We start from the raw sequence: 21970 nt of genomic DNA on the forward strand, positions 1-21970 counted from the left end.
ACACTAACCTTGTATGATATACAAAATCTAAACCGCTGATAATAGTGAATGCCATTTCAAGTGACAGGGCATTGTATTTGAGAGCAGAGCACTGCCGATGCCTCCAGTGATCCTCCCGGCAGCTTTGACGCCGGACAGGGGTTCAGAACCAAGGACAGGTCCCTGGCATCAGGACCGCGGGGGCAACAGGCAAAATCCATGGGCGCTGTCCAAGGTGCTGAACACTGGACAGAGCTGGAAATGTGCATGTTGGGCGGTGCTGAACTCTTGATACAAGCACAACGTGAACCAATGTGGAATTTCACCATAAACATAGCCATATTTTCTCTCTGCATTCGCTTTTAGACATTTTTGAAAGCTATTTTACTAAATTCTCAGATTGACCAGAGGAGGTTCCAAAAGCAAAAGCCTTTCGACACAATATACAAACGCCTATCTAAGAATACGGAAGAAAGAGTTTTCGTTATTCAGACGTCGTCCTCAGGGGCTATTTTCCCTTTACTCTCCCTCCAATTTTAATGATTACTTCCCCCACTGTTCAGAGTACGGGGTAGAAGGCGGGTCAGAGCGTCAGTGTGGGAGAAATCCAGGGGCCCATCATCAGTTGCGCTGAGTGAGCTGAGCGGAGAGATGCGCGTTCACTGAGCCGGCGGAAGGAGGACCGCTGCCTTCCCTCCACTGCGCCTCACTTATAATAACCTCCTCATCACCAGCATCAGCATCTCGCTGCCTTGGGCAGGCTAAATTAGAACATACGACGGTTTTGGGATGGATTCTTCCTCTGGATTGTTATAATTTGCTATATTTATATATAGGCTTTATCCGTACGGAACGTCTCTCTGCGCGAAAAGGTAGGAGCAGGTTAAAACTGAAAATCGTTGTTTTTGCTTTGTTTAAATTATTATCCCGTTTCATCCATCATGTATTAGATGTTCTGTGAATGTACTTATGTGGGATTCCGAAGTTGTTCTCCAAGAATTCCTCCCTTTTTCTCTCCTGTGAATCCGATGTGGAATTGGTGAGTTTGGGCTGAGGTCGGGATTTAAGCGCAATGGGATGGCTCGGGTGGTTAGTTCTCACCCGCAGTTTAACCGAAGAAGAGCGGGGTGATTAGTGGAAAAGCCCCACCTCAAGAAACCACGTAGACTTATAAGTGCTGAATTTGTGACAAATACATTGGTGCGAACGAGTGAAGAGGCTGCGACGGAAAGTTTCAGCTCGTTGAGTCGCGTCTCTAGTGGGGACAGCTCCGTGACCACCAGCCATCCTTCATCACGGAAGCACCAACTAACTTCTTACCATTTACAAATGATTTCTTGAGAATATAAAGTCGATTCCTGGTCAGATTTTGCTTCATAATGTTCTGCGCACGGGGCTTGTAAACCTCTGAGCAACAGCCAGACTGCCACCGTGCGAGGAGCGAAGGGAGAGCCTGAGCGCGCCTGTAAATGCAGCACGCTGTGCTGTTCCTGCAGGGCTGCGGGTCGCGTTTCTACATTTTAGATACAAAACCCTTCTTTAGTTCCGCAGTGAATACATTTACATTATATTTGATATACTGTAAGATGAAGAATATTCCACCAACTGATCCAAAGATGACCAATTTGTGGTTATTGCACTAATTTTGTGAAAGCAAAGGTCCTTCAATAGAGACTACAAGCCTGCTGCAGTAATGATGTTCTGCTCTGTGCAGAGTTGACAGTGACCTCGTGTCCAGCTTCATGTTTCTCAGGTGATTGTTGTTCATTAAAATAACACGTCTATAGAGAGTGACATCATTTAGCTTATATATTGGACGCTGTGAGCCGTTCATTAAGGCATGTGGGGTTGAAGAACAGTTTTTTCGTTGCAGAATCTGATATATATTTAATTTTTATTGGGCGAGTTATAGAGGGAACTATTGTAAGATGTTTATTCACTCTATATGACGAGAGACGGTCTGGTGCGCCACATCGTGCAGGCAGACCATTCATTTGTAGCCCCCCCCCCCCTCCTCCACCGACCCTCCCCCGCTTAAAAAAAGTTTAATTTGTCACGAACCATCTGATTGGAATTTGTGTGGTGAAGATGATTTAGATATATAGTTACATAACTAAGCACATGGGTTTGCTGATGAGCGCGCGGTGCCCCTCAAAGGCCCACAGGTTGTCCCTGAACCTCACTTTGTCGAACCAGTAGACGGGCAGGTCCGGACACGCTCCCAGATGGAGGACACGCGTGTCTGCTGTGACTGATGTCGGATCAAATCGTTTCTCCGGGCTGAAGCCTGCGATGGACAGGGAGCACAGCGGGGAATAGAGGGGTCTCCAGTCCGGCTCCATTACAAAACATGCCGATAACCCCGCAGCAGCGAACGTGTATGCATCGATGCATCATTTATGGCCAGTCAGTGGCGGTGTCCCGTGCAGGTCAGCTCATATCCTATTTAATAATTCAACGAGTATTTATACCCTGGAAAATATGTGCTTATTCTGACATACTTAAAACTGAAAAACTATGAAGAATCAGAGCTAACGTTAGCTGACGTCACTGCTGCGGGTCGAGCACGCCCCGAGAGAGGTACAGTAACTTTCAACCATTTTGAAATGTGCTAATTAGCAGAGAAAAACAAGCTTCTATTAAGTTAAACAAACGTAAAGTTAACTTAACGTAACCCCGAAGTTATTTTCCCCAAACACGGCTTTTTAATTTAGACTTTGGGCCTCGAAGGCTGTGTGTGCTCCAGAGCAAGGGGCTAGCTAAAAGCTATTCTGCTTTAATATGGCGTTGAGCTCGTCAAATGTCAAGTAATTGAATATTAGCCACCGTTACAGCCGACTGAGAGTGAACGTGTTAGCATTGTTAGCATTCTCTGTCATATCCATGGCTCACTAGGACACTTGATGCCTCAGTTAGGCAACACACACAATAGCAAGCGTAAATGAAATGGAGGCCGGGGCCAATGTTCATAGAGCCTGGTCTCAGGTTTCATGGGCACGTCCCCGCTTCGCGTATTGCCAGCACACAGCTCATCTCCCGGGTTGGTGGTTCGCATTGACGCAGCTGCGTTCAGGGTTATTCTCACCACACAGAACCTTTTAACCCCTCTGCTGTCTCACCCAGTCACTCTTAAGACAAAGACAATGTTCCAGCCAGGCAACCCGGTGTTGTCAGAGAGCCTCACGCATTCACTCTCCCGCACAGGGACACACATGCGTGCACACGCGGGCATTAGCATTGGTATCACTTACTAGAATTCAATAGCGCGCCTGCTGCAGCAAGATTAACTATTCAGGGCAGGTGGTTAAAGGCCCTATTGTGTTGCAGCTTCTGTGCTACTGTCATGATGGGACAATGCGCTTGTCTGGTGGGCAGCCCATTGCCAAAACAATTGCAAGGGCAAAGGGCTGGAAGAGTACACACACATATAAGGTTTCACCATGTGGATCCTTTCTGGCTCTGCTGAGCAAATTTAAACAGAACCGAATGAGTACAGGTGTAGTAGAAAGCGAGGGCCGGTGAGTAATACCAGAGTCATCGCGGTTTTAGTGGTGGAAATCATTTGAATATGCATTCACTGGAAGAAGCAAATTTAAAAAAAATGTCAGCGATGGGATTCACATGTGAAGTGGTTCCATCCCAACATCTTTTTAAATAGCTGTTTATGATTGTAATCCCCCAAAGACATGCAAATGAGAGAGAAAGAGTGGCGGTGGATAATTAGTCATATTTATCAGGATCCCAGCGGACCCTTACAGACAGCAGGCTAACGTTTGAGGCTTAACACATGTTCTGGCTCACCTCAATGGATTTTCACTCATCACAGAATCAGTAACAAATATGAGCATTTGACTGTTAAATGAGGGCTTTAAAACTCTGAAACCTTGTTTGAGTTCATCGTCTAATAACATGGTTAATTGGTGGAAATAGAACCCTGCATAAAATGCTCGTAAACTTTTAATGGTCATTATTAGTGGTTATTTAGTAGTTGTATTTATTAGCCACGTTGAGAGTCAAATCCTCACTGAGTGGTGCTCTCATTATCCTCCGAGAGCTTGATGTGCCTCATAGTCATGATTTTGTTTAAATGCAAGGAACTGCTGTCTCTTTCATTTAACTTGTTGGCACAACAGCTTGCACTGCATTGTCTATTCTTTTTTGAATAACTGTTAAACTGACTGAACTGACTTAATTACACTGATATATGCTAATGTAGTGTAACAAGACTTACTAAATGCAGCCGAAAATGTACCTCAGCGTTGAATCAACACCTCTATCACAGTGTCAAATAGGGTATTTGTTGTGTAGCTAATGTACTGGATATAGCATTAGATTAGATCAATATTTATTTTAGATTTCTTTGTATCTCATAAGTTTGTATTTAATATTCATGCCAAATGACAGTGACAATCATGAATCTTTGCTTAAAGTGATCTTTTTTTCGTTCTGCAGTTCTGTCGAAGCTGTGTTCGAAGCTGGAGGCCAAACCATGGGGCACGGAACTGGACCAACCATGAAGGTCATGTGCTTCAATCCAGGAAGTCGTCTGAAAGAAAAATCCCAAGACGCAGCTCTGAATCACTGACAAAACACACTAAGTGTCACCTTCACCGTAGCACTGCCACCTGTGCACTTTGTGGGGAAATTGGATATTTTTCACTTTATCTCAGCATAGACTTGGCTGAGAAGATTACATTCCATCCATTATCAACATTAGATCTGCCTAAAAAAAGAAAAACGGATATTGCATTCTGCACTTGACAGTGAAATTATCTATGTGGAATATAACATTCAGCAGATAAATCCTGGATTGCAGCCAGAACCAGATGTAATTACCACTCTAAGGATCCTTCCTGAGCTCTATCCCTCTTCTGGTGCATCCTGTTGTTGTCTACGATGAATCCCATCAGCCTACCTGGTCATGTCCTCTTGCTGCTGAGTACCATGCTGGGCCTGAGCGTAGGCTTGGAGTTCCCTGGCTCTGGAGGTCAGTGGGCTCGCTACCTGCGCTGGGACGCCAGCTCCAGAAGTGACCTGACATTTCAATTCAAGACTTCAGAATCCGCAGGCCTGCTGCTCTACTTCGACGACGGCGGCTATTGCGACTTTCTGCTTCTCACTGTATCCGAGGGTAAGCTGCAGCTCCGCGTCAGCATCGACTGTGCTGAGACCACCATCACCTCTGACAAGGCGGTCAACGACAGCCGCTGGCACTTTGCAACCATCAACAGGCACAATCTGCGGACTGGCTTGGCTGTGGATGGACACACCAAGACGGAGGAGGTGCGGCCCCAGAGGCGGTTTATGAAGATCGTTAGTGACCTCTTCCTCGGAGGGCTCCCGGGGGACATCCGCACATCTGCCATTACCCTGCCCTCTGTCCGTGAGGTACCACCATTCAAGGGAATTATCAAAGACCTCAGTTATGGGAGTAAGCTGCCCACACTCATCAATAGTCAGAAAGTACGCTTGGAGATGATGGGCCTTTGCACGGAGAACCCCTGTGAGAATGGCGGGATCTGCTCTCTGGCTGATGGAGAACCCTACTGTGACTGCTCCAAAACTGGATATGTAGGTCGATACTGCACTGAAGGTAAGAGGGCTGGCTCCAGAGCTTTCTGCATCAAGCACCGACTATTGATTATAATCTTTGTAAAACATTCACAGGGACACTTTTCAAATGTTACTGACTGAACAGCAAGTTCACTGTCTGGATATAGTACATATACAGCAGCACCTGATATTTTCTTTTTGCACCAGATATATGTTGTTAAGATCCATTCATTTATATTAATTAATCCAATATTCTCTCAGCGTAATTGGCCTTTAGGCCTCAGTGTATTTTGCAAACCCATAAATCTAAATTTGACTGCTAAAGTTATATTTAATTTCGTAACTTAATTTATGAAATGCCTTGAACAATGTGCACTGATTGCAATGTAGCATTATGTATATGACGCACGGGCAGCTATTCTCCCATGTGTTTGAAATATTTCAGTCTACACAAGACGTCAAATCAGTATATTTTTTGTGGGAAGTTCTTTTGGAAAGTCTTTGTATTTCATGTGGGACTTGAATTGCAGGTGATGTGCTCAGCATTTCCTCCGCCTTCACAGTTATTACTTTTGATGAGGAAGCGCTGGATATGGTATTAGCTGATATGACTAAAATTACAACACTTCGTTCTCTTTTCTCCATTTAATGTATTCAGCTCTTGCAAGGTGGTGCAGGGTCCTGAAGGTACACAGTTTTTGGATGAAAGACAACTTCATCTAGTTTTCCTCTACTTCTGTGCCAAGGTCATCTCTTTTTGCGGGAATGTAATGAGATGCAGCTCTTTGCAAGCCAAGATAAAGGCATTCTACGTTGTTTTTTTTCAGCTAATACTTCTGTATACATTCAAATGGGCCATTGACAGTGATATAATACAGGACCCATTTTTATAAGTTGCCACTGGTCCATCCCTCCCTCTCCAGGAAATATAAAATAATGTTCTACGGTACAGTGCACTACTTTGTCTGTCCCTGCTGCTGGTTAAGGGCGGCCTCGTTTTAAAACCTGCCATACATAATGCTTAAAGGCAAGAATAACTTGGGACAGCATTCCACATACAAAGACGTTTTTCTCTTCCTTATTTAGACTAGTTAGCAAGAGGATACACAATTTCATTATAATCTTGCTTATACTAAACATGCTGAACTCTTTTTTTCCCATGTGTATGGACTGTAAAAGATAACTTTGTGTGAACAGACCCATGTCAAATGTCCTCCACTGCTGACCCACTTCCTGCATGTCTAAATCACTGACATGGTAAAGAGATGACTCCATTTTGCTCAAAAATCAGGGGAATGCTCACTGAATCCTATGACACAGTTTGAAGCTATTTTGAACTGTGTCTGATACAGTTAATGTTATAATTTGTCAACACCATAGCATGCTTTTAGAATAAGCATTTTCAGATCTCCGTGCAGAGGTTGTGCTGGGTTCGGTTTCATAATGTGTCTCATCATTCGCTGCTCAAACGAAGCTGTTTGGAGCTTAAATCCCAAGCGTTAGCCTGTGGCATTGTTCAGGGCAGCACGCAATGTGCTGGTTGCAGAGCAGTCAAGCGGACGGACTGGACATGCCCCCCTTTCGCTTCATCCCATTCGCTCAATGCTGCTGTCGATGAAGAAGAAGGAGGAAGAGGAGTAGGGGAGTTATGACATCCTCTTGTTAAAACAACCAAGAGCTTAAAAGTGTGCAGATGATAGTGTGGACAGGGAAAAGATGGTCATATGTCAGCCCCGGGGCTGAGCAAGTGTGACCAGTGAGTTCACCACAGAACTGCTGTCCCCTCAAGTTGTCCCTGGAGGTCAGGTGTTGGGACCAGAAACAACCCTGTACCTGCTCCCTGTCCGTCTTTCCCTCTCACACACACATCTATCCGCACACCTTTTCTACATCTTCTTTCCTCAAGCAATTAAAGAGCGACGCAGGAAGGGTAGTCATGTTCGCTCCACGGCTGATCTGAGCGCCGCTCTTTTCTCCCTCTCCATTAACTGATGTGGCTGATTGTTGTTGATTATGCTACAGAGACGGGGAACCATAATTAGGAGGATAATGAGAACAGATATTGCTAATTTGCCTGGAAAATGCCTGCACAAACACCACCGTCAACTCAATCTGTCCAATGGCAAACTAGTGCAGGATTTTTTTTTATTGTTATGTCCACATGCCTACAAGTGCCATAATACTTGAAGCACCTGATGTTTTCAGAACAATCAAACTTTCACCATTTGGTGGCAGTTAGGCGAACAATTGCTTTGCACACCTGTTTTTGTCGGCATACTGTTGAGTATGCGGTATATTAATGAGCAATGAAAGCAATCTGTCAAACCTGTGAATATTTATGTGTTACATTATCGGGTTGCATGGCCCGGACCGTGCATGCACGCACTCAGACACATTTAAAGGCGTGCGCGCAAGCTCACAACGCAACAAGGCCCCGGAGCTGCTTGTTAAAACGGGCAGATGGCTGACTGACTGAGCGGACTGGGCCTTGGACGCATTTTGCCAGCTGCATGCCTAATAGTAGCCTGCTAGCCCACTGGCCTAGAAGGGAAATAGTGGGCAGAATTAACATGTGAAATGAAGAAAAGGGATGTGATAAAAAAGGCTGATTGTGCCACTTGTGCAAAAAGCTGTCCACGTTCCTCCACATTTTTAGTGTGCATACTTGGGATAGCTGGGTTAGCCTACAGTTGAAGCATCATTATTTCACCGCTGTGATGATCTTGAGACGGTCCTGTCTGTCTCTGAGCTCTGAAGCATCCAGCTCGACTAGCAGTTTAGCACCAACAGTTGTCCATAAAACACATGTTCAGTCTCTCCTCCCTTGTGGATCAGGACGTATCAGTGTGACTAACTGTGTCAGGGCAATGAGCTGAAATTAGACACCACTCACTCGCTCTCAACACGTGTCCACTTTGGCAGGGAAATCTGTAGCTTCGGCCTTTAAACGCGATAACTCTTAAGCTACTTCTTTCTGCGAAATCATCTATAATATCAACTCGATTCAGCTCCCGTTATTAGCTGTGCAAATATCAGTATCTTTGCGGTAATTATCTGGATATTGTCCCTCATTCTGTTCGATTAAATTAATGGGGGTGACATTATGAAGTCTCTTGAATGCTGTAGGGTTTTACAGAAAAGGTCAAGGTTATTAAGAGCTACACTGGATAGTTTGATGAATATGTAAAACAATCTCCTTTGTCGAATCCCACATGCTGCAATGGCAATGAACAATTTAAGGTCCCGTTCGCTCCAAAAATATTCACTGGTTTGATGGAAGGCTAGTAATTGAAGGCTAGGCCAAGCAAACTGTTAAGCAAGTGCTAAAATGGTGCCTTCAGGCTTAGCTTTGGGGATTAATAAACAGACATGGGAAAAAATGACAGTTACAATAATCTTACTATAAAAAGTAGGTCAGGGGGAAAAAAGGGAAAAAATGGTGCAGGGACTTGCCTGCTTCCAGTGCAGAGGGCATTTGTGTCTCGTACCCAAGCTGAAAATGATGTTGGGATTTGAGTGGCGAAGCTGCTGGTAAAATAGAGCAGGGGATTACGCTTGGACCACATGTCCTCAGCGGCACATTGGTTTGTTCTGGGCGCTGTCGCATCAGGAGAAAGGGTTTTAACATGCACACACAACACATGCACTCTTATCAAGCGCAAGCATTTGCATATTCAGTAAAAACACGCACGCTTGCTCATTCAAGCACGTATGTCCGTTCAGGGGTCCAGAGTCCCTCAGTTCTCGAGAGCTGGAGCTGCGCCGCTGTCCATCAGCTGGCCACTGTTTCCCCTCCCCCCACTTCCATGCTTTGTCCTTCCCTTTCCTCTCCCAATGTCATCCTTCTCATGTGGGAGGAGAAACAGCAGCCATTTTGGACTCCCCAAAGGAGGCAAGAAAAAACCCACGCAGTATACAGTATCTGTCTCTCTGCTCCTCCTCTCAAATGATAAGTATGTCCTCTGTTGAGTTAGTTAAACGTAGCATTTTACGAGGACTTAATGCTGTCAGAGAGGAAACAGTTCTATCCAGGCTGGGCCTCTGTGTAGCCTGGGGCGACATCAAAGCACAACACCAAGTCAAACCAATATCAGGTATTATGTATTAGAGCTGACACTTTGAAATGTCTAATGTTGTCTGTCTTGATTAATATGTGTTTCATTTTCTTCTTGTCAGTGCTTGATGCTCCCGAGGGTCTCTGATTACAGACATCTCTCAATATTAATTTTAGGCTACAGCAGCAGGTTTGAGACTAACGAGCTGAATAAAAGCTCAACATAAAACCACAGATACAACTGAGACCTTATCCACAGAGTGATCTGTCATGTTTTATGCTCATGACGTGTCATCCACAAGTCAGATCCTGGCGATGAACTTTAATGTGTTGCTTATTTGTTTGGCCACGCCGTACTGGGAACTGCAGGAATCCCACAGTGAGCATTCCTCTGAGAGACCACAAGGGGTGTGTTGAATTTGGGTCAGCAGTTCAAACAAAGTTCGGTGGGTCAGAGGGGGGGTGGGAGGTGGAGGAGAATGATATGGATCTGAGAAAGTCTCCTAACATCCACAAACCTCACAACACCATAAATCCTCATGAATTTATGTTTCTTTTCTATGTGTTTGAGGCCCTCTGTGTGATACAAATTGCAGAATATTATGCCACTGTAACAATATTCGAAATGTGAAAGTGTTGTTTGCCAAAGGTGTGATGTCAATCTGATTCCCTGAGAGAACGGGACAGATGAAATGTTCGGGGTTTCTCTCCACAGGCGTTTACACTGAAGTAGCTGTTTTGATCAGACATGTCAAGGGTCACTCTTTGACCCTTACATGGAGCACAATGCTTAGAAGAGTGTTATGTTTTGCATGTTTAGATCTACATGCAAAAGGAGCTTTGAGTGTGTTGTTAATGCGGGACTTCTCTTTGCTTTCTCTCCTTTCCTGTGACAACTCCACAGCAGTCCAGAGAAAACCAGGTAAGTCTCAAGGGGTCATCGTAGCCCACGTTATACAATCTACAGTAGCAGTAATCAAGCTATATCATATATGTATTCAGTAAACAACCTGCAGAGCTACTTTATATTTACATACTTCAATAGTCTGTTTCAACAGAAAGCTTTCAGATGCACTTGGGAAAGCTTTGCTTTTAGTGTGATAGCCATGGTTTGCCAGCATGCAAATCATGTTTAATGACAATACAACTGTGGTATTGGTGTGCTCTTCTCAAAATTTCTCTGTCCCCTTTTTGTTTGATTTTTTCTCCTCAAGGCCTCGCACACCTGAAGGCAGAGCCAGGTACTCTGTTCTTTGTCTTTATGAAGCTGTTGTTTTGTTTTTTGTTCTCACCGCCTGGCTAGGTTTTGGGGCATCATTTTACGCTGTGTGCCTTCGCTACCTGTCCGTATGCATTTGTGTGTTGCAATGCTCCCATCATTGGTGCAGAGAGGGTGTGGGAGTGTGTGGCCTTGTGTGTGTGTGTGTGTGTGTGTGTGTGTGTGTGTGTGTGTGTGTGTGTGCGTCGGTGGGGGGAGGGGACGCATGGCAGCATGGCATGTTCCTCATCTCACCTTCGTCTGACTCTCTCTCTCTATGCTTCTATGTCTCCTCACCCTCGCTTCACCCAGGTTTCTGTGTATTACATAAATGTGTGCTGTTCTCAGTTCCACAGCTAACATGCAGTGACACACTCCACTGTTCCTGCTCGACCTCTGCAGAGAGGGGGTAGTAAGGAGGGGAGAGGATGAAAAGCAGGAGGGTGGATAAGGAAATCGCTGGAATTAGGGGAGACAGCTTCGAGGAAGAGGAATAAGAGGGTGTGAGGGAACACAGGAAAACAAGGAGGAAGAAGTGTCAGTTAGCTGAGGTACATGAAGAAGAATCAGCCTCATGCCCTTGCAGTTCTGTTCATTTTGGACAAATTTGCAGTGCACTTGTTACACCCAGTGCCTAACGTAGGAACAGGTGTGGTTATAGATGAAGGAACTGTGTGGAAGGAACTGTCAGACTTTAATGCAGGGCTTAGCGTCCTGTCACTGTCATAATGTAACATTAAATGTAGGCTCCCGTTTTAAACCATAGCCATTATATTATTTTAAGTGTGATTATATATACCCCTTCTCCTTTGTTTATTGGGCATAACCACATTCATTTCCCATGCTTTACCACACTGTAGTCACCATGTGCATCAACAAAGAATATTTAAATTTCAAATGTACAATATATACATCCAGGTAATTGACTTTTTTTTCTGAGCTTCTGAAGACTTATCTAAATTTGCATTAATGGTACGAATCACTTGTCATTCTTGGCGTGTGATTCATCACATTTATGTTGCTGGAAACAAAACATGCCGAACTCGTGGTTCATTCATTTCAACAGTGGAAGTTGAAGATGTTGTTGACGTAAGTTCGTCCAATATCAATGTTTTTCCTGGTCAAAAGAAACCGTAAGTGTTTCATGCTACGTTCACCCCAAAAGCATACTCGCTCGACTTTATGTGGTTTTAATATGCGCCATTTGCGCCGGAAAGGGCTCAAACTAACCACTAGTTCTTTTTTTTTACTTGTTGTGTAAGTCAGGCGCCCGCCGGAAATTCGCCTTGTTTTCAACCATCCTGGTCTGTGCATTGACTTTGCATGCAATCAACTTGCGGGAAAAATTCACGACGCTTTTGGTGTGAACGCAGCATAAAGGTTAAGGGGCGGCATAAGGCTTAAGGGACGGCTTGTGTTCGGTACTCCAGGTTTAATAACAGTCAACATTTGCACAGAAATAGTTTCCATAGAATCTCTGGATTGACCTGTAAACATGAAGTAAATCCTTGAACCTGTGCAAACTGCCCTGACAGTGCTGACCTTTGAGCTAAGAGTCATAAAAAGGTCTTACATTAACGATGTTTGAGCTTTCCTCTTCATTACAAACAAAGCTGGACACAACCAGCGAGCGCTACTGCTCAACCCTCAAGTCTCTCATTTTAAGAGATGAATCGAGCTGTGCCTCTTTCTGGTGTGACTTTAGATAAAGATGAAGAAGTCAGTTGTCTGCTGCCTTTCTCCCATTTCTCCAACCATTTGCATGATTGTCAACATTTTGCATGAAAATGCCTGGCCGTGTACAGGCTCACTGTAGACTAACAGAAACTTATCCCCACCTTTTGCTGTCTTTCTCTGGTGCGCTGCTCGTGATGACACTCTTCCTCTTTTATCTCTTCGGATCCTTTCTCCTCTCCAAAAACTCTAGGTAGAAACAAAGGTACAGCACTCCCTTCTTTTTTTATAACTTTACTTTCATGAAAGAGGCGCGTGCGTGCACATGTGTGTGCGCACGCGTGTGTGTTGAGTTTGAGCTTGTGCTGCCACTGGTTAACCATTCATTATGTGTGTTCATTAAATGTGTGCATATGCTCATCTGTGTGATTGAGAGAGAATCACAAGGATCACACACAAGAATCAGGGGACTGAGATGTTTTCCAGCTAGCGAGCACTCCCATGGACTGTTGCATGAAAGATGAGCAATTGAGTTGAAAATAAAAAAGTGTCTACTGTAAGTGTTTTTTACACTTGACTATCTCTGTTTTATTATGAACTAATGAGAGTAAGCTGTGTGATGGGTTATTCAGTGTCTTTGCAAAGAGTAAATATGAATGATCAAATGTCTACGTGAAGCTGAGGTGTACATACTTGTGTGTGTACACATACAAGCATGTGTGTGTGTGTGTGTGTGTGTGCGTGTGCTTAATTGGATGTGACATCTATGTGTTTGTTGAAAAGGAGCTGATTGGTGAATTTGACCTGACATTTGGCTCCATTTGAATGAGGTCATAGCAGTGGTCTCTGTATATTGCACTACTGCAGAGAATAGCCTCATTATTCATTTATCAAAGCCATGTGATACACTGTGTGCGGTCATGTGTGTGTGTGTGTGTGTGTGCGTGTGCGTGTGCGTGTGTGTGTGTCTATGTGTGTGCTCTCCTTTGGCTTGCTGCAGGAAAACTGTGGATGATGATCAACCGGTTTGATTCATATCACTTTAATTGACTGAAACGTGACTACAATGGTGTGTGTTTGAGTTGCCCGTGTTCACAATGAACATGTCACTGCTCCTTAAGCCCATCCCCCTTAGTTACTGTTGCTAACCTTGTCAAGCTTCTTGTCCTTGCAGAACACGTAATGCTGTTATAATGACAACTGGCCAACATTAAGATAATTGAGCTAAGGTTAGCTGATGCGTTGCTTTAAAAGTTGTCTCCGGCTAAGTTTTGAATGTTGACTCTTTTTTAACGGGAGGGTTTGTAACAAGGGTCTACGCACTGGATGGCTTCATGCATAATATCTTGGTAAAAGAGAAATCAGCATCCTCAGGTGATCCATGTAGCGTTGCCATTTTATTACACTCGACAAGCTAATGGAGTACGATGTCCTCCTTGACCTTGAAAGTCACACTGGATTACCTCTGTAGAATAGTTTGCTGAACATGCTAACGTTTGCAGCTCATGTTATTGCAGACAGACACACTTTTTAATCCATTTCTATGATTGGAAAATCACCGCTCAGGAAAAGGGCTCAGGGAATGCTCAACAGGATCATCTATCTTGATGGATATCATGTAAAGCAGCGGTCCCAAACCTTTTTTTTTTCCGGACCGGCTTTGTGTCAGACAATATTTTCACGGACCGGCCTTCACGGTGTGGACGATAAATATGACGTAATAAAATTATATGACTGGCATAAAGACCATTATAAATTGCATAAAAATACAACTAACCACTACGCCAAATTAGTTGGAGCCGGGTTTCAGAGCTTTTTTTGGTGATCTCAGGATATTCTTGCCTTGATTTTAATCCACAACACAGAGTTAAAACAGATTTGAAAATGTAATTGCAATATGTCAAGAGATTACGTCCGAGGTTCGCATAGAAGGATGTATCCGGTCATTTTTCAAAATAAAACATTTTCCCGACCTTTTTTTTTCATTCATTCTTTCTCCGCCGCCCGGTACCAAGGGACCCACGGACCAGTACCGGGCTACGGCCCGGTGGTTGGGGACCGCTGATGTAAAGGACCATAAAGGATTTTGTTCCTTTTCACTGAAAGGTGATGTGCCTGTCTAGAATATAACAGTCGGCTTGTTATCAGTCCCTACACTATGTTATCTCTGTGGACGGGCTGGAAATTCCCTTACACTTGCATTAGCATATAATTTAGTGGCCGATCAGTGTGTGGTGAGCGGTCCCACAGAGATTCAGTTTTTAGCACTGTTGCATAACAGAAGGAGGACCCAGGTTGGATGCTCAGCTCTGGCCTTTTTTATGTGGATTCCGTGGGGGTTTCCTGTGGGTGTTCCAGTTTCCTCCAACTGCCAAAGACATGCAAGTCAGATGGACTAGGGACTAGGGACAGTGGAGTGTAAGTGTGAATGATTGTCTCTTTATAAGTCTGCAGTGCTCATTGGAAAGGCTCCAGACTCTTGTGTCCCTGTAAAGGAATGATTATGTGAAGAAAGATGACTCCGGAAATCATACTTGGAATTATTGTGCAACACCAGTATCATGATGTTTAGAAGGAGAATGTGCCTGTGCTATTAGATTCATGTCTCTGCTGATGTGTGTGTGTGTGTGTGTGTGTGTGTGTGTGTGTGTGTGTGTGTGTGTGTATGTACTGTAAATGGCACAGTGGTCAGAGGTCACAGTAAGTGGGAGGCTGGAGAACAGACGAGGGAATAGACCTGTGAGAGAGAGAGAGTGGGGGAGGGGGGAAAGGCAAAAGAAAGAAAGAGGGAAGGAAAAAAGGGTAGAGTGTTGAAGATCTCGGGGCCAATGTGAATATGGAGCACCTTGTCTTCCCTGTACTCAAATCTGGGACTGATGCCACATGAACCCCGAGCCATTGCACACGAAAGTTTGAGTGATTTAGTCTCTTGCAATCAGCCAGGCCCCGATTGTTCTTGGCTCATAGATGCAACTTATTTTGATGCGAAGCTTTGACGATATAGCAAACTTTTTTATAAGCCATGGCAGTGGACCAAGGACTGTGCTCCAGTTACCAACGTTGCTCCAGTTAACAACTTGCTGCACTTCAACCTGCAGATATGTAGTGTATCTTCAAAACAGATGTTTTTGAGATCACACTGTGCTCACCTGGTTGCAAATTGAATGATCTCATTTACTGAATTTGACCATAGCTGTGGTTTGGGGAAGAATGCTACAACAGACGATAAGGCAGACTTTATTTGAAATACACGTAGCGAGCGCATGTACCGATCAAAAGGCTTGAGTTTACTCTTGTTGGTAATTATATGTATTTGTTAGTTTCATCACGTTGGGATGTTGAAAAAAAAAATTCTTGAGCATATTATCTGCTGGGACACGAAATAGAGGGAAACACGCTCTGACCAAGGTGTCCTGTTCAGAAAGACCCATATTGTGCTCACTGTCCCTCTACATCATTTTTGTCACCTCCTTGTGTAATCAATGATGTGCGTTGAAAGGACACCTGAATTGTGTTCATCAGGTTTTTAGAATTAAACCCCGGGGCAGAGATGAGACTGCAGGTCTTGCTGCCAGCGGTACCTCACGGCTTTCTTCTGAATGCTAAAATATATATTATATGCGTGACCAAAGCTCAATAACGCTGCAAATTTGACTTTAAGTGATCTCCACACACAAAATGAAGAGACCAAATATTGGTTGCACATTGAAATATTGCAAATACCAGTTGATATAAAACCTTGTTGACATGGTCTAATCAAATTGCATTATAAATACATACAATGTTAGGTACTGTACATCACTATAAAATGGACATTTTTGCAGGCTATTGGAGAAAGTTGATCCTTTGATAAGCCCCGCCCCCCCCACCGCTACTGCGTCAGAGAGAGCTACCATGGAGCCCGCTGTCACTAACTGCACTCCCTGTATACATGTTATCTAATGTTTAGAACAATTAAAAAGGGATTTCAGAGAAAAACAGACAGAAGGGCCTGTGCTAGAAGGATATATCCAAGATGTCTAACTGATTCAACAGATAAACCAGTAAAAAGTAGCCACAGCTCACAGTATGAAAGTGATCCAGAGGGAACAGTGCTCCTGTAAAGCAGGTAGATCTTCCTCCACTGTTACACTCATTTACAAGCGAAAGCAGCATGTGTGCACATTCAGGCTAGCTTCAGTAGCTAGCATAGCATAGTGCTAATGCTCGTTGACGCTGTGCATACTCTGCTGATGTTAGCTCCGCAAAGTAACGTAACCTTTTCGAACCGTATACCTCCGGCAAACAAGTATCGCTATCACACAACGTTTTACCGTGACAAGCTCCAAACCCACTGAACCAGCCAGATGTGCAGGACGCCTCCTTCCTGTAGCTGCACTCACACTGGACAATACAGAATGGTGTCTCATTCTGTCAGGAAAACTGTTGAGACTGTACGGTGGACGAGAAAGCGCACCGCCATAGTTGCTTTAGACATAACTTGGCATTCGGGCGAGTCCGCTGTAGAGAGCAGTGAGAGTGTGAGGGAAGGGAGGAGGGAGTGAAGACTTCTGAGTCTAATCCTCTGCATGAAGGCTTAGGACTGAGAACTTATTCTCCACGTCTAGAGTCACTCTCCCTAATTATCCCCTCAAAGTGCCCACAGAAAAGAGTTTCGCTCTCTCTTTATATATATAAATTCTCTCCCTGACTGTCAACCTTCCCCTGACTCTGACTCCATCTCTCTGAGTCCCCTTTCCTGCCTTTGTCCCACACTATTCATCTCTGTCTGCCTCAATATTCCAGTTAGCCTTTCTCACCTCCCCTCCTTCCTGCTCCCCCTCCTCGTCCTCCTCGTTTCTCTCCAGTTCAAAGTGCTGTGGACATCATGAGCCTCACATCATAGTCAGGCTCAAGATGGAAGTGCTTTGCTGGTGCGTATTTCCTGTCCACAGATACTGCTATGCTTCAGTGGGATTAATGCACAGCTCTGTCCATCCTCCTCACAACATGGTTAGCTCACTGGACTATATAGATATTGGAACGTCTTTGTTCACGCAGAAGATTCAGGCAGTATTCTAAAAACATACTTTCCCCTCAACAAAAGTGATCGCTCATGTGTTGTTTATTCCATAGAGTTAATTTGTGTGGTAAGAAACACATTTGCATCGTGTTGACAGCACAAGGAGTGTCACGTCATTTGAAATGTCGATTAGGGGAGCAAATATGATTAAACTGTCGCTTTTTTTAGAGAGGTGGTTTGTTGAAGCTTGGAAACTGGCCAGTGGCTTGTAATGGTGGTGTTACAGCTTGCCCGTGTGTATCGCTCTTTGGGTTAGTACGTCACTAATATGAGCTCTTTTGTTGGATTTAAACAAAGTGCTTTTACACGTGATTGAACAAAAAGTCCATTACAGGTTCCAGATACTGATTTAAGTCATTGATGTGTACATCAAAGTCTGTTTACTGGTCGTTAGGAGTCCTAATGCACTTGTAAAAAAAAAGATATATGGCTCCAAAAGGGACATGATTCAAATCTGGTGAGTGGAGATGAAGACTACAAGTTGAAGACTCCAAGTTTGAAACTAAACATAGTAATAATATAGTAATAAAATCTTTTTTGTCTAAATGCCCTGACCCTACCTACTTTACTGACCTGTGATTGATTGTATGCTGCAACATGAGACCTGTGTCTGTCCTTGTCCTTTGTAATGCATCAGAGGTGTGCTTTGTCTTTCTCTATGCTGTGTCACAGGGGGCAATAAAAAGGAGTTTTCCTGTTATGCCTCAGACGTTGGATTCAGAGCACCAGCTGTCACTTGCTGCCTTTGGCACGCGTTGCTCATGCTGTTGGTAAACGGCTATTATTGGCCAGACGCTCCCCCTGAAATTGAGTTTAGCTTTGCCTCTCCTCATTACTCAATCTGAAACTACACAGCAATTCTCGCGGTGGATTTCAAAGTTGCTGAAAATTGAGGCCATTGGTCAAATTGATTTCAGCACTGCCCGGCTGCTACTCACGCGGTCAAAAGATATGAGCTGTAAATACCGACCTCCTCCCTCAACCTGTGGGCCTCCTCCTGCAGCCCCACTGGGCCTCATGCAAGAACTCTGCCATATTCTTATCTGAACTTTCTCTCACTTTGATCCAGTGGGCGTGTACGTGTGAGCCACGTGTGAGCTTGTGAGTATTGACCATTTTCATAATTAACACCCCAATAATACCATATAAGGTTACACTTGCCCCATATGTCTGGAAGCGTTTATTCATGAAAATGGCACCAAAGATTAACAAGGAGAACTTTAGATTGGGGATGTTAGTCCCACTTCAGCGCCCAGCTGCAGAATTAAGGGACCTGCTAAAGCCATTGGATGGAACAAATAACTAGTGACGTTAATGCCGTGTCACCTAAGGGTCACTCAGATAAAGAGGAAATGGTTACATATGAAAAAAGGCTTAAAAAGCATCTCGGCACAGTAAGGCAATCAGTGAGTGTAACAGGAGGGAAGTCTTCCTTCGATTTCAACAGGAAGTCTTCATTACGGAGATGGACGAAAGAATACAAGCCATTATGGGTGATGCTGCACTCAGGCATTAAGACGGAGGAGCTACTTGCATTTATAGAACCATCCATCTGTCTCTGCAATGTGTATGTCTGTCTCTGCAATGTGTCTGTCTCTGCAATGTGTCTGTCTCTGCAATGTGTCTGTCTCTGCAATGTGTCTGTCTCTGCAATGTGTCGGTCTCTGCAATGTGTGCAGAATGTATGTCATGTAGATGATCATATTGTTATTAAACAGCCAATTCTGTAATATAATATACACTGAATTGCAGAGTTAAACAGAATACTTTCAGACAGTGTAATATATAAAGATTTTTGATTGCATCGTTGCTTCATAGTTATGAAATACTTATATACTGAAGTATATAAAGCATAAATTACAATCTGTTTCAGTTCATACGCATTCTCCGTGCATGAGGACCATTGTTTCTCAAAGGATGCTGATTGGCTGGAGAACATTTTTCTTTCTATAGCTGCCAGGGGCCACACTGCTCAGAAATGTGCATGAAAAGAGGATGGAGGTAACCAGCCGTTCTGTTTGTGGTTTAGCTGTATTATTGAGGAATGAAGGAGATTTTAAATTGGTTTCATTACATTTGTTACTTGGATCTGAAGAAGGCATTGATTGTCTCTCCTCTAATTCCCTTTACATGTTTCTCTGCTTTGATCTGTGTTTCGTTGCTGCTTCACTTCTGTTTTCACAGTCTTGCTCTTTTCTGTTACCCGGCTTTTACGTTTACATTTCCACAACAGCGACCTCGGTTATATGTTCTGCTCTTTCTCGTCCCCTTCCTGGGGAGCCATTGCCTGCATCTCTGGTTCCCCCGACAACGGGCAATGGTTGGCAAGACATTGTCAGCACCAATGTGCAGTTCTTTCACCAAATCACCTCTTTTCTTTCCTCCATTCTCTCTCGGCCTTGCTCTCTCTTTTACTTCCCTCCCTCTGTTCTCTCTCTCTCTGCCGCTGACCTCTTGGATCAACCGAGCAAAACTGATTCCCACTTTTTCACGGATCATGAGTGTGTGGTTATGCAACAGAGAGAAGAGGGGGGGGGGGAGAAAGCATGTGAATATGTAACTGACATATTTGTCCATCTTATTTGCATTGTTGCTATTCACCAAAAGAATATTGTGCTCGGTTAAGACCTCTCCAAAATATTGAATGTGTTTGCATGAAATATTTGAACTACAGTTGTGGACTTTGCAGCTGGGCAAACATACAAACTGTGCACTGTTCATATGCAGTGTTCTGTAGACGATCTGTTTCCACAAATACATGAAGGTACATGTTGATGGTTACTGATAGGGATGGGAGCTTCTTACCACCGCGTGGTGTCGGCACACGTGAAGGATCTCATGGCTCGCTGGTCAGGAAACCTGCTATAAATGTGCCCGGTAAGACTCTCAAATGTGGTCAAATGAGCAAAATGTTGTAAAATAAGACAAAGAAAATGGTTGACAAGACATGCAGGGGTAGTAGTAGTATACTGAGTGAACACATTAGGCAGAAAACTCAGGAATGCTGTGTATTGTTTGCGAAGTGCCTGAGACCTTATGAGTAGGATTTATGCAAAGAACTGGGTTAAGATGTGGCTTGAAGGGCTGCATTGTGAGAGTCTAAGTATGAGCGCAGGAAGGCTTAGGAAGATGTGGGAGGGTGTGTGTGTATGTGTGCACAGATTGTTGGTGTGATTTTGCAGAAGGGTGACATGTGTAGATGTGATGGCTGCAGCCATGCATAGATGTTCACACCAGGGAGAAAGGAAACAAACATGGCAGCAGAATGGTAAGAAATGCAGAAAGCACTGTTAGAGCACACTGCATCTTCTTCTTAAAGTAAAGCAATTTTACTGTAAATGTTGGCCAACGTTTACAAGGTCTATTTGATATTGAAATCCCTTTAAACACTTTGTATTGCTCAACTACCAGTGGAACCAGCCTTTATTTCTTTCTTCTACCTTTTTAAAGCGTTCTTTTCTTCGGAACCTCCTCAGCTTTCATACGGTGGAGTATAACATAACCTGGCAGCTCTCTTGCCTGACAGAATGGCTGTTTCTTTTATTTTATGACTTCAAAGTTATTCCTGTGCGCGTCTGTGTGAACATTTATGTGTGTTGAAGTGCAGCGCCGATGCAGCATGTCTACCAGCCAAGCATTCTGACTCCGATGACTACAGAAATGTGTTCATGTCTCAGTTCAAAAGAGTATTTCATCTGAGTTGATGAAATTTTGAACTTTGAACTATGATGAAGACAGCTAGTACTTATTAAGCACAAAAGAACCAGAGCTAATGGAAAAGTGGCCGTGGCTTCTATTAACATTCGAGTTCCAAAGTAAGTGATATGAAATGTAGAGAAGAAAAAAAAAAAAGAGCCATTCTTCAAACACCAACCAAGGGCAGACTTGCGAGGTGAGGAAAGAAAACCTTTCACGGCGCACTATTTCAGTGGAATACATATTCTAAGAGCCTTTGATAATATTACGTGGCTTTTTATCCTGGGAAGAGAAATATAAGTCTCGACCAAATACACGTTTCTTGTGTGATCAGACTGGAATGCCAAAAATACATATTGATCATTTTATAATCAGATATTTTTATGGTGGTACTTTTATTATTTAACACACACACACACACGTGTATATATATATATATATATATATATATATAAGCTTCTTAATCAAACATTCCCCAGGTGATATGTAAAAGGAAAGTGTTGTGAATACTAAAATAGAAATATTCTGGCAATTTACATTCCCCGTACAAACATCCGTGCCTACGTGTTCCTTCTTTAATTCGAAGCAGAACGGCTTATAATTGGAAACATCAGAGAGTAAACTCCCTTTTTTTATCCTGCCCTCAATTAACTGGCCGGTTGAGCAGTCACGTGACTCAAAGGAGACCCTGCAT

The 21970-nt window shown here is 43.7% G+C and overlaps 1 protein-coding gene across 9 annotated transcripts in view; it reads left to right on the forward strand.

The window, feature by feature from the left end:
* The first annotated feature begins 617 nt into the window (after nt 1-617).
* LOC137785609 (neurexin-3b) overlaps nt 618-21970 on the forward strand; it is a 259714-nt gene continuing 238361 nt past the window's right edge. For all 9 annotated transcript variants that reach the window (XR_011077523.1, XR_011077524.1, XM_068576990.1 and 6 more), the window contains exons 1-4: nt 618-851; nt 4432-5572; nt 10491-10508; nt 10801-10827. Coding sequence is in view for 7 of the 9 variants with exons in the window: in XM_068576990.1 (XP_068433091.1) it covers nt 4876-5572; nt 10491-10508; nt 10801-10827 (742 nt within the window). In the remaining 2 variants the exon portion in view is untranslated. The remainder of the gene's footprint in view (nt 852-4431; nt 5573-10490; nt 10509-10800; nt 10828-21970) is intronic.

This window comes from Clinocottus analis, unplaced genomic scaffold (assembly GCF_023055335.1).
Source record: "Clinocottus analis isolate CAN_PGR_092001 unplaced genomic scaffold, fCliAna1.0.p SCAF_15, whole genome shotgun sequence".
Lineage (NCBI taxonomy): Eukaryota > Metazoa > Chordata > Actinopteri > Perciformes > Cottidae > Clinocottus > Clinocottus analis.